At 39.5% G+C, this 13,209-nt stretch overlaps 1 protein-coding gene across 7 annotated transcripts in view; it reads left to right on the top strand.

Moving 5' to 3' along the window:
- Positions 1-1,041: 1,041 nt before the first annotated feature.
- HERC2 (HECT and RLD domain containing E3 ubiquitin protein ligase 2) overlaps positions 1,042-13,209 on the top strand; it is a 279,601-nt gene continuing 267,433 nt past the window's right edge. For 3 of the 7 annotated variants that reach the window (XM_045058962.1, XM_045058961.1, XM_045058958.1), the window contains exons 1-2: positions 1,071-1,414; positions 1,821-1,923. In XM_045058962.1, coding sequence (XP_044914897.1) covers positions 1,852-1,923 — 72 coding nt within the window. In that variant the 5' untranslated portion in view covers positions 1,071-1,414; positions 1,821-1,851. Of the gene's footprint in view, positions 1,415-1,820; positions 1,924-6,639; positions 6,692-13,209 lie in introns of those variants that run through there. The other 4 variants (XM_045058959.1, XM_045058960.1, XM_045058966.1 and 1 more) reach the window with 4 other exon arrangements.

Raw genomic sequence — 13,209 nt, 5'->3', positions numbered from 1 at the left:
TCTTATCAAGAGTGTTGGTCCCGATTGGTCGGCCTTGCCTCTCATTGTAATAAACTTTGTTGTGACTGTCACTGGTGCCCGTAGCATTCTGTTTCAGGAGTTGTGTGGATGCAACAGGCAGTCTTATAGATATTTATCTTTTATCTTTTCAAAGGAACAACTTTTAGTTTCAATTACTTTCTCTGTTGTTTTTCTATTTTCAATTTAATTTATTTCTACTCCTGTATTATTTCCTCCTTCCTCCTGTTTTGGATGTATATTGCTTTTCTTTTCCTAGTTTCTTGAAGTGTAAGTTTAGATCCTTGATTTTAGACCTTTCTTCTTTTCTAAGAAAAGCAGCTAATGTTATAAATTTCACATTCATACTGTTTTAGCTACATCCCACAAATTGTGACGTTATATTTTAATTTTTATTCAATTCAAACAGTTCTATTTCCCTTGAGATTTCTTCTTTGACCTGTGGATTACTTAGAAGTATATTGTTTAATTCCCAAGTGTTTGGAGATCTTCATGTTATCTTTCACTGACTTGTAGTTTAATTCTATTATGGTTAGAGAACATACTTTGTAGGAATTCAATTATTTAAAAAAAAGTTTAAAGATACGTTTTTTGGCCACTGGTTCAGTGGTACTGATTCCCTTCTCCGATTCCCCTGCTCCTTGAATTCTGCCTAGGATTTTAGTTGCTTTCAGTGGGACAGCAGGAGGCTCTAACAGATTCAAGACAGCCTCCCGCGCTGTGTTCTCACCTGTACAGGTGCCCAAGGTACACACCCTTGTAGCTCGGTGCAACCCAATCTCGTAAGTCCTACCCCGCCCACAGGTGGTTCGGAACGCAGTGCTGAGCCGGGGACAGGAGTGTGTGCGTGCAGCGGAAATCCCGCCCCCCGGCGCTTGCGGTTGGCCCTGACCGCAAGGGGTGAACCCCTAGGAGGAAGATGAACAGGGTTGAAGGAAGCAGGAGAGATGGGAGGAAGGGCGAGTGGGCTCCTGTTTTCCATTGGCTGGGCCTGCCTCGTAGACTCTCTGTGATTGGCTGGGCGCGGGGGCGGTAGTCCCGTGTCGGCCCGCCCCTCCGGTCGAAAGAGGCATAAGGATCACCAGCGCCGGCGGAGCCAGCGGCTTCTTGGAGGCTGTGTCCGCACGCCGCCGAAGTGTGGCGGCAGGGCCTTAGCGCGTCAGGTCCTCGTCCCCGGGGGCGGAGAGGGCGGCGAGCCGCTGGGGCGGCGCGGGTCGGGACCTAGGGCACGGTCGAGCTAGGGCGCGGCGGGCGTTGGCGCGGCTGCCGGACCTGGGCCTGCGCGGACCGCCCGCGGCGCGCGTCTTGTGCTGTCTTTCCATTTCAAAGTGATTATTCTTTTGGATTTTTCTGCAGACGTGACTTTTGATTAATTTGTTTCACGCACCACTTACTGGTACGGAATAAAGAGGCAGATGCATGCTACTGTCATTTGTCGTTGAAATGTGGGCTTCCTGTCTTTCCTGTGTTTACCTTTTGGATTTAAGGGAAGGGGATGACATTGTGATTTGGTCTCCTGTGACCGTCCATTCTCAATGTCTTGACGACGTAGTACAGAAACCAGGCGAATTCCGTGTGTGGCTTTTACCTATATTGGAAGTAGGCTTTTTCGTTCCTCCTCCTCCTTCCTGTCTCTCCATCTTTCTCTTCCTTTCTCTTCCTTTCCTTCCCCTCCCCCAACGGTTCTCTTCTCCCATCTTTCTGTGTTTTTTTTTTTTTTCCCCCGCATTAAACCTTGTGGGAGGGTCTTTGTACAATTCTGAAAAGCTTTAGGTGTTCCAACATTTTTATTTTACTTGCAGGACTTACAACTGGGAGGAAGCTGGAGGAAAGATGCCCTCTGATTCTTTCTGTTTGGCTGCCCAGACTCGACTTGACTCCAAATGGTTGAAAACAGATATACAGGTGGGGTTTCCACATGCCTTTTTCTTAGTGTGTTTCTGCCTCCATACTTAATTTTCTGTTTAAAGCTTTATATGGGATAAGTAAGAGGATGCAGATCAGATCTCGCCATGGTAGAGAAGCAGGTTTATTTCCTATAGTTTAAAATGTACCTTTATTGTATCAGTTTTTATAGACTGTGGCTACATTTTAATTGAAATTATGTGTAAGTGCAAGAAACTTGAGATCTGATTATGCAAACATTTTTCTTATTACTATTTTTAAGAGGTCTGTGTTATTAAGTATACCTTGGTGATATTTAATGATAGTTTTTGAGATGTTCAGATAGGAGGGGAAGTGACATGTAGTAATTTATTATGTCCTGCAGAGACTCACAGGACCCTGTGTTTGTGTTCCTGGAGAGACAAGAGTTCATTTGAGCTGTTTGTTTAGTATTTGTGACTGGTCGTATTAATAGGAAGTGCTCAGGTTTTCACATAAAGAATGTGTGGAAACAAAATGTTGGCCTTAGACTTTCTAATGTTTTGATTTAATAATGTAATTGCAAGCTTGTCCAGACATTGTCAAATAAATAATAGCAGTAATGTTTCTGTAGACTTTTTTTTTTTTTGCCACAAGTTAGTTTTCTTTGTAAATGGTTTGTAAAAACTACTTTTGTTAACTCCATATTAACAGGAAAAAGAAGTGTCTGAAATATTTTGTAGTATATATGGGTTTTCTTTCTCTTTCCTGAGGTTAACTGTTTTAACTATTTATCAAGTAATCTACCTTTTTCAGTATAATCTTGCACAGTTTATCAAGAGTCATATATTCTGTAAGCACTTGATCATAGATACTTGAAGTATTATTGCCCTTCCTTTTTTTTTTCTTTTAAAAGTTTTATTTAAATTCTAGTTAGTTAACATACAGTGCAGCATAGGTTTCAGGAGTAGAATTCAGTGATTCATCACTTACATACAACATCCAGTGCTCATCATAACAAATGTCTTCCTTAGTACCCATCACCCATCTAGCCCATCCCCCACCGACCTGCCTCCCCTCGGTTCTCTATCTTTAACAGTCTTTAATGGTTTGTTTCTCTTTTTCTCTCTTTATTCCCCCTTCCCATATGTTCATCTGTTTTGTTTTTTAAACTCCACATGAGTGAAATCATATGGTATTTGTTTTTCTCTGACTTATTTTGCTTAACATAATAACACTCTACCTCGATCCACGTCACTGTGCAAGATTTCTTTCTTTATGATGGCTTAGTAATATTCCATTGTGTATTATGTATTTGTGTGTGTGTATATACACACACACACACATATAACATAGATGTATACATACATATATACACTACCACATTTTCTTTATCTATTCTGTATTTATCAGTCAGGGACATTAGGGTTGTCTCCATAATGTGACTATTGTTGATAATGCTGCTATAAACAGTGGGGTGCATGTACCCCTTTGAATCTGTTTTTGTATACTTTGGGTAAATACCTATTAGTGCAGATGCTGGATTGTAGGATAGTTCTATTTTTAACATTTTGAGAAATCTCCATGCTATTTTCCAGAGTGGCTGCACCAGTTTGCATTCCCACCAACAGTTATTGCCCTTTCTTAATTTTTTTTTTCTTAAGTGTTGAGTCTCAAGTCATGATCTCATGGTTTGTGGGATTGAGCCTTGTGTTGGGCTCTGCGCTGGCAGCACAGAGGCTGCTTGGGGTTCTTCTTTCCCTCTCTCTCTGCCCTTCTCCCGCTCACGTATGCACGTGCTCTCTTCTCTCTCAAAAATAAATACACATTAAAAAAAAAGTGTTGAGGCCTAGTAGGTATGAGAGCCAGGTGCTTAGAACTATGTTGTGGATTTTGGGATTGTTATTAATGGTATAATGTTAGATTAAAGCACAAAGAATTGGGTTATGAATTGGCATAGTAGTGACTCTTTTGGTTTGTTATTGTTTAAACGTTGCCTTTTATTTGGCAATTACTGTTCATTTTCTTTTGTTATTTTTTTAAAAAGTGGGGTTGTGGGAGGTAAGATGAGTAATTTCTTATTTCTGAAATCTTGAGATTCAGGGAAACTGATTTTAAGGCTTGTTTTTTAAATTAGTGTTTTTGTATTTTGCAAAACTTGTTGAAGTAAAGAACTTTATCTCATGAAGTTCTTCTTTTCTTTTTAATCACTATTGAATAACTGCTTAATGTGAGTTTTAACATCTTGATCTAAAACCAGTTTAATGCTGAGTTTAGTGCCTATGATGATTCAGGCAGATATGCTTAAAAAGAAACACTGCTTATGCTTTGGAGTGCTTACTATTTTCCTTTTGATTTAATGTAACATACGGTGCTTGGCCCTTCATAGACATTTCAAATATTAGTCAAAGTCATCCAAACTTATCCCAGGAGTAAGTGAAGAGATCTATGTTTTGGAGAGTGCACCAGAGGGAAAATGTGTTTTAGGTATTGAAGCCACTTAATATCATGAAAAAGGTGATCATGGACCTTGGTTATATATAGTTTCTCAAGCATTGCTTATTATATGTGAGGAATAAATGTCGTTTTACCTTAAGAAATGACTTAGACATAGTTTCACTCTTTGGAATCCTTCCCGCAGACACACATTGCAGATGCAAGCCTTGTTCCGATAGGTTTTACCCTCTCTACCAACTGGAGTGGGAAGTGCCCCATTTCTTAGGTAGAGCTTTTGTATTGGGAACAAAATTGATAACTGGTTAATTAATATTATGTGGGGTAGAAACATGTTTCTTAACCATAGGATTTAGCAAATCTATTTTCTATAGCTATTTTTGTTTGAAATGTCCTTGAGGTTTTTAGCAACTTTAGAAAAGAAAAATTTTTAAAGGCTATGAAAACTTTTAATATGTGTATATTATGAAAAGCATGGACACTGATCCTAGACTTTCTTGTTAAATGTGTCAGGCCTAAGATGTTGCAACGAGCTGCCCCTAATGGAGTGACAATTGTATGGCAGGCGGCAGGCGTATATCTGGCTTTTACATATATAATGCTTTTTGCGTTTTCTTTAAAATTTTTTTTTTAATGTTTATTTATTTTTGAGAGAGAGACACACATAGAGTGTGAGCAGGGGAGGGGCAGAGAGAGAGGGAGACATAGAATGTGAAGCAGGCTCCAGGCTCTGAGCTGTCAGCACAGAGCCGGACATAGGCCCAAACTCACTAACCACGAGATCATGACCTGAGCCGAAGTCGGACGCTTAACTGACTGAGCCACCAGGCACTCCTGCTTTTTATGTTTTTGATACTCTTCTTTTTTTTTCTTTTAGAATTAAAAAAAAATTTCTTTTAACATTTTATTTATTTTTGAGAGACAGAGCCCAAGTAGGGGAGGGGCAGAGAGAGAGACACACACAAAATCTGAAGCAGGCTCCAGGCTCTAAGCTGTCAGTACAGAGCCTGATGCAGAGCTTGAACCCACAAACCACGAGATCATGACCTGAGCTGAAGTTGGATGCTTAACCAACTGAGCTAGCCAGGTGCCCCTTCAATACTCTTTTCTGATTGTTGTGTGGAGTACTTTGAATCGGCAGTTCTTCACAACTCTCTTGAAGAGTCAATAAAATACAGAGCTAAGAGATGTTGTCTACATAATCACTACCGTTACCATTTTTTATATTTAAAGTAAAAGTCCTGTTTGATGTGATTGGTAGTTTCTCAGTGAACTGAAAAGTCAATTAAGCAAAGGAACTATAAAAAATAGTTTTTTTTAAAGGTATATGATACCTTAAAACCTTTTTATTCTTTTTTTTTTCTTAAATTTGATTCAAGAGATAGCAAAAGGGGGAGGGGTAGAGAAAGCAAGAGGGAGAGAGAGAATCTCAAGCAGGCTCTACACTGTCAGTGCAGAGCCCTATGCAGGGCTCCATCCTGTGAACCCGGAGATGATGACCTGAGCTGATATCAAGAGTTGGATGCCTAACTGAGACACCCAGGTGCTCCAAGAGCTTTTTATTCTTAAATCATATATGCACATTTATTTGCTAGTCTTGATGTAAGGCTAAGGGTATGTCTTTGAGCATAGTTCAAGAATGGTATTATCCTTTTCTTGCATAATCTGTACTCAGATTAATCTCCTTACAGTTTCTATTTTTGGGTTCTTTGAAGTAGAGCATGAAATTAGATATGTATGATGCAATTTTTTTTAACTTTTTATTTTGAAGCAATTATAGACTCATAGGAAGTTGCAAAGAAAGTGGAGACATCACTGTATACTCTTCACCCAGACTCCCCCAGTGGTTACATCTTATATAACTATAGTACAGTATCAAAACCAGGAAATTGACATTGGTACAATGTGTATATAGTTCTCTGCCAATCATATAATTATACCACAAAGATCTGCCTCTTGCTCCTGTATAGTCACACCCTCCTTACCCCACCATCTCTGACCCCTGGCAATCACTAGTCCATTTTCCATCTTTTTAATTTTGTCATTTTGAGAATGTCATATGGTAATGTGACCTTTTGAGATTGGTTTTGTTCGTGGTGTAATGCCCTTGAGGTCCATCAAAGTTGTTGAGTATATTAATAACTAAACTCGAATCATTTGTCCCTTTTAATCATCAATTTAAAATGAGTAAAGATAAGTTAAATATTAAACATAAAATTATTACATGTATATACTGTCACTTTATGCTTGGAAATATCAGTACCTTAACATAAAAGTGATCATCTTGGTAAATTCTATTCTCAGGTTTTCCAGTTGACAGATGAGATGTAGAAATAAAAGAATTTTGTAAATACAGGTAACTTAATATTCATAATGGTATCTTTTGATTAATTTCTTGTCTATAGGATAGGTAGCGTACCTCACTTTTTTTTATTGATGAATTTGGTTATTTGTCTTTTTCTCTGTATTTTGGATTAATTTTATCAGAGCTTTATACATATTGTTAGTCTTTTTTTTAAAAAAAAATAACTGTTCTTAGAAAAGACTAATAATGTTTATAAGGAGAATATAATAAGGTTACCATCACACATTGACCACAAGACTTTTTTGCAGAAGAAGATTGAGTAACACATTTATGGCACCCTCTAAGAAAAGAAAATGTGAGCCAAGGATGTTATGTTCTAGTAAAACTGACTTTTCAGTTTTAAAAAAGGCACAACTTTATCAATGAACGAATATTGTTCCCATGAGCTCTTCCTGAGGAAGCTAGTAGAGAAGGATCTTGAGATGACTTAATGACTATAGACGGGCATGAAGACTCTTGGTTATGTGTGGAGCCTGGAATAAATGAGTTTTAAAAGGGAGAGAGCATATTATGTAATTGCTGTAAGCTTAGGCATGGTACATTATAGTATAACTGTTCTGCCAGTATCTAATCTATTAATGATACGCATCGAAAATTTCACTTTAGGTGTTGTATTTCATCTGGGGTTCCATTCAGGTCCTTTTTATATCTTCCATTTCACTTGTCATCAGGTTCATATTTTCATATTTGTGAGCCTGTGGACATATCTATATAATAATGCTTTTAACGTTCTTGTCTGCTAATTCTATTATCTCTATCACATCTAGCTTTATTTCTATTGATTGCTTCTGTTGTTTCCATTGATTGATTGCTTTGATTATGGAGCATTTTGTATGCCAGGACATTATAAGTATTATGTTATTCTGTGCTGGCTTTTGTTTTATTTATTTTTTTAATTGAATGCTGGACATTATAAATATTGTATTATTCTGTGCTGGATTTTTTTTTTTTTTTTTTTTTAAGAGCATTAGTTTGTCTGGCATGCATGTAGGTTAGTTGGGATCAACTTAACTTTTTTAAAGCTTGATTCTCAGGTTTGTTCAGGCTGATGTAGCACAGCCTCTAGTCATGTGCTAATTTATCTGCCTTACTAAGGCAATACCCTCCTTAGGACTCTTCCTAATGCTCGGTGTGTTGGGTGTTTTTTTCATTCTGTTTGGTAGAAACATAGGCTTTTCACAGACTGGAAATCATGGGAATTCTGCCCACTTCTTTCTAGAGCTTCTTTCCCTAGCCTTGATAATTTTTTCAACTATCGGTATTCAGCCCAAGACTCAAAGTGTCCCCTCTGCCCATCTCTAGGGATCATTCTCTGCAGCTCCCCCTTCACCTGTATTCTTGTCATTTTAACCTACTTATAGCTGAACTGTCTCTTCAATTCAGCAAGACCTCTGGGCTCTATTTGGATTCCCCTTTCCTGTGCTGCATCCTGGAAGCTGCTTCTAGGCAGTAAGCTTGGGCACTTGTAGGGCTTCATTTGTTGCCCTTCTCAGGGGTCATAGCCCTGGGCTGTTGTTGTCCAGTGTTTGAAAACAGCTGTTTGATGTATTTTGTCTGGTTTCGTAGTTGATTACAGCAGAGAGGTAATTCCTAAACAAGTTAATCCTTCACCGGCAGAAGCAGCATAGGCCTTCCTAATCTGCTTTTAATCTCATTCAGAGTTCTTAATTATCGATAATGTATTTTTTTGATTCTAGAATTTCCATGTTTTTGTTTAAATGGATTTTATTGAGTGCAGTTATATTTAGTAAGGTACATCTATTTTAAATGTTTAGTTTCAAGTGTTTTGGCATTTTTTTTCCTTCCTTTATAGTTTCTTTGCGTCTTCCCTTCCCCCTGGGCTGGCACCCCAGCATACCCATGGGCTTCCCTTCCCCTGCAGTCTTGGATATAATGTCACCAATAGCATGTGCGTTATGGCTTCCCAACTGCCTACCATGGAGCCAGTGACACAGCCTACAAGGTAGTGGGAGAGCAGGATCTAGCTCCCCATGGACTGAACATTCATCTCTTGACAAGGAGAGATAAAGGAACTAGTATTTTAATTTATTTCTTTTTTCTTCCCTCCTTGGATTGTTGATGGTTTCTTTTTGCAAACCTAGTAGAAGAGCCCCACATGCCTAGTGAATGTGCCTAGTCAACAACCTGCTGTATCTGCTATTCACTGTGGAGTAGGGCCTTTTTCTGTAAAGGGCTAGATGGTAAATATTTCTGTGAGCCGTGTGTTCTTTGTAACAACTACTTACCTCTGCCATTGTCATGCCACACATAATATATAACAAGTATGTCTGGGTTCCATTAAAGCTTTATTGATACTGAAGTTTGTCATAATTTTCATGTGTCACAAAATATTTTCCTTGACTATTTTTCAGCCATTGAAAAATGTAAGAACCATTTTTGGTTTGTGGGCCATATGAAATCAGGTAGTGGGCCAGATTTGGCCTGTGGGTTAGGCCTTAGTTTGCTTACCCCTGTGGTAACGTGCTGTGTCTTATGCTTCATGTATTCCCTTGTCCCCCTTTCCCCTGCCTCTCACTGCCCTGGGCTGACATTTGCCAAGTAAAGTGTCAGGACTTTAATCTATTGCTCAGGCTCTCCTTTTTAGGACAGTCTGTGTCTATATTTCTATCTTTTGTATCTGCTCTTGGTCTGTTTCTATTGTCTTCTATACATTTTTTTTTCCATTTTTCTGTCACATTATCTTGCCTTATCCATTATTATTTTTGTTTGAGTTCCAGATAACTGTGTATGAAAAACTATTGTGATGATTTGACGCTCTGGCTCTGGGTGACAGTTTCCTCCTCTGGAGGGGAATCTATCAGTCCAGTTGCACTAGCAGTCCCAGGTCACTGCAGAGAAGTTGAGAACTGAGATGAATCAAAACTGGGCTTCTTCCCTAGGAATGCCATCTGCTCCCACTTCACCCCTGCTTCTCGTGTGTGTGGGCCTTCGAGGTTTTGCTCAGAGCAAGGTTTATTTACTAGGCCTTTACCCCATGAGGACCCTGGCTGCAGCCTGTTCCCCAGCAGCTCTGCTCAGCTATTGGCTTAGTCCTGCTCACAGAATTGGCAAGTGCCTTTTGGGGAAGCAGACTTAGGTTCTTTGGGCTGTACTTCTCTCTTGGGTCTCAGGCCTCCTATTCCTGGCTGCCTGATGTCTCAAAACAGATGTACTTTATGTTTCTATCTGACCTTCCTTGGCTTACTTTTTAAGTGCATTCTCTCTCTGTCTCTCTCTCTGTCTGTCTCTCTTTTTTTTTTCTTGGTATCTCTAAGCTCTAAACACCAGTGTTATTCAACTGGGACTGCATCCAAAGACATTGATGCAGTCACCTTGTGGGTAATCCCAGTGTGCAGTTGGGGTTGAGGATGTTGGTTACTCTCTCTCCTTGGGCGTTGGCATTTCCTCCAGGTCCTGATCCTATATCCCACTTGCTGATGACTCTCAAATTTGGATCTCTAGTCCTGAACACTCTGTTAACATCTGGATTTGTATTTGCAGTGTGTGTGTGTGTGTGTGTGTGTGTGTGTGTGTGTGTGTCTGTGAGTGTGCATATAAGTATATGCATGTGTGCGTGGAGAGAGGATCTCGGTGTTCATGTTCATAGTTAGTGCAAATCTCAGTGGTTAACACTGAGTTAGTTCTCTCTCGTTCTGATTCTATCCCTACCTTTTTTTCCATTTGTCTCATCTGTCTCATTTGATCTGAAATGTCTTAAGTACTTTACTTTCCTTGTCTTGGCTTAGGCTGTCATCCTTTTTTGGGGTGACTCTTGGCAAAAGGCTCCAAAGTTATTTTCTTTGTTTCTAGTTTCTTCTTCTGTCTCTATCCATTGCACTGATAGTGAGTTACGCCTTAAACGATGATCATTTATTCCCTGGACCACCTAAAGATGCCGTGTAACTGCTGGAGGCACACATGAGGCTGGTTTATCTGGCTCCTGTTTGCGTCCCAGGCTTATGTGGCTGTGTGAAAGCTGGACTGAACCCCGGCAGTGTTAGCTGCCCTCCTCTTACCTAAACGAGTAGATGGGCCAGGCTTTTCCCTTCCCTTATTAAAACAACAGGGGCGCTGAATGTTTGTGGCTCACTCTTTAGGAAGGAGTTTCCTTTTCTCCTTGCCAGTTGATACTTTTATCTTTTTTTCTTCTTTTAATTTTTGTAAATGTTTATTTATTTTTTTTGAGAGAGAGATACAGTGTGAGCAGGGGAGGAGCAGAGAGAGAGGGAGACACAGAATGTGAAGCAGCTCCAGGCTCTGGACTGTCAGCACAGAGCCTGATTCAGGGCTCGAACTCACCGCGAGATCATGACCTGAGTTGAAGTTGGAAGCTTAACCGACTAAGCCATCCAGGCGTCCCAAGAGTCATATATTTTCATTCTAAGTGTGTTTATGGCAGTTATCTTGTTAGTGAGGTGAACAAATAAAATATGAGGGCTGAGAGAAAGCTGTTGCTTCTATGAAAACTAAGTTGGATGCTGAATTGGTTTTCTCTTGCTGTATAACAAGTCACTGGCCACAAATTTAGCACCTTAAAACAACTCATGTTTATTCTCTCTCTGAGTTTCTGTGGGTTAGGAGTCTGGCCACAGCTTAGCTGGGCCCTCTGCTTTGGGTCTAATAGGCTGCATGAAATCAGGGTGTGGGCCATGGTGTGCTCTCATTGGTGTCCTCTTTGTCAGAATTTAGTTCGTTGCAGTTGGGGGACTGAGTCATGGGCTCCTAGATGCTGCCCGTCTGCATGGCAGCTCATGGCAGTTTGCCTCTTCATGGCTGTAGAGAATGTCTCTTCTGGATGGCCCCACACTCTTCAGGGCTTACACCTGATCAAGTAGGGCCTCTAGGGTAATCTTCTTTTTTATTAACTAGAAATCAACAGATGTGGGACTTTAATTATATGTGAGAAGTTCCTTCATGTTTGCCATAGATGGAAACAAAACCTGGTCACAGGTGTGATGTCCCATCTTATTCATGGGTACCCACCCAAACTCAGAGGGGATTACACAGGGTATGTATGTACTAGGGGAAGAGGATCTTGAGGGCTTAGACTTTTGCTTACCACACATGCTTTGGGTAAAAGTGAGATGCTGAAAATATTATTTGTACAGGTTAGGTAAAAGAGAACTCTAAAGGATTGGGGAAAAGGTCTTGAAAATCTGGAAGAATTCTAATCTGAGATTGCTTACAAAGTGCCCTTTAATTCTTGCTCCATTTAAAGAATTGGAGACTGGAAATAGTGGATGCTTCATGAGGGTGGTGCATGCTGGAATGATGACAAGGAATGAGTTAGTGGACTTGTAAAAAAAAAAAAAGGCCCTAGCTTTTCTTTAAAAGATGGCCAAACAGGGACGCCTGGGTGGCTCAGTCAGTTAAGCATCTGACTTCGGCTCAGGTCCTGATCTCACAGCTTGTGAATTGGAGCCCTGCATCAGTCTCTGTGCTGACAGCTTGGAGCTTGGGGCCTGCTTCAGAGTTTGTGTCTCCCTCTCTCTCTCTCTGCCCCTACCCTGCTCACACTGTGTCTCTCTCTCAAAAAATAAATAAACATTAAAAAAAATAATAATAAAAAAAGATGGCCAAACAGATGTGTCTGTTTTAGTGTAAAGTGTCTTGTGTGTATGATATGAGGGCTTCTGTTTTCAATGGGTGCCTTCTCTGGGTGTCCACCCCTGTGCCTCATTGGCTGCTTGCTCTGGGAAGCCTTTTCTGACTCCTAAGTACTGACAAGTGAGAGTTATTTTTGTTTTTTTTTCTTTGAATATTACCATGGACTCATGTGTTTTTATTTACTTTTGCAGTCCACTGCAGTTATGTATTTTGATGCTCAAAATTGTTTTAAATTTGGTCAGTGGATTCCCCATAAGTCCTTAACCAGCTTTTTTGGTGCAAACACAAAATATTCCAGGCTCATCTTGTTGCCCTGACCCTTGAATCAGCCTTTTTTCCTAAGAGCCCAGATTTTGTTCAGTGGGAAGTGAGATTTAAAAACTGATACGTGGGTGCTGGGAGTACTTATTGCTGTCAGAGTATCATTGATTCTAGGTCCTTTCCAAAACGAAGCACATATATTCAAATATAAATTCATATTGAGATTTCCAGTTCAGTTTGTTCTTAAAAATGTCCTTGATTTTATTTCTTTTATACTTAAAACATTCATATCTAGTAACACTAACATAACTGCTGTAAACACGTTTTATTATGTTAACACTGCTGTATCATACAATATATATGAGGTAGTTTTAAGATTTTAATTAAAGTCAATATTATGATTATTGATAAGACCAATGAGTAAAGTTTAAGATATTTTTTCCCTTAGAGTATATTTGACTAATGATGTATAATTGAAAAGGCCCCTGAGATGCTTTTCTTTGTGATAAACGTAGGTTAATTTGCTTGTTACCAGTTGTAGATTTTGCCTTTTTATGTTGAATTTTAATTTTTGAAGATCAAAATCATTGTTCTGTTTTAGAAGTAAAAATATATAAAGTTTATTGAAAATCTTTCATTCA

Source organism: Felis catus, chromosome B3 (genome assembly GCF_018350175.1).
Source record: "Felis catus isolate Fca126 chromosome B3, F.catus_Fca126_mat1.0, whole genome shotgun sequence".
Taxonomy (NCBI): domain Eukaryota; kingdom Metazoa; phylum Chordata; class Mammalia; order Carnivora; family Felidae; genus Felis; species Felis catus.
Note: the sequence above shows the minus strand (reverse complement) of the source record. Positions and strands in the feature narration are given on the sequence as shown.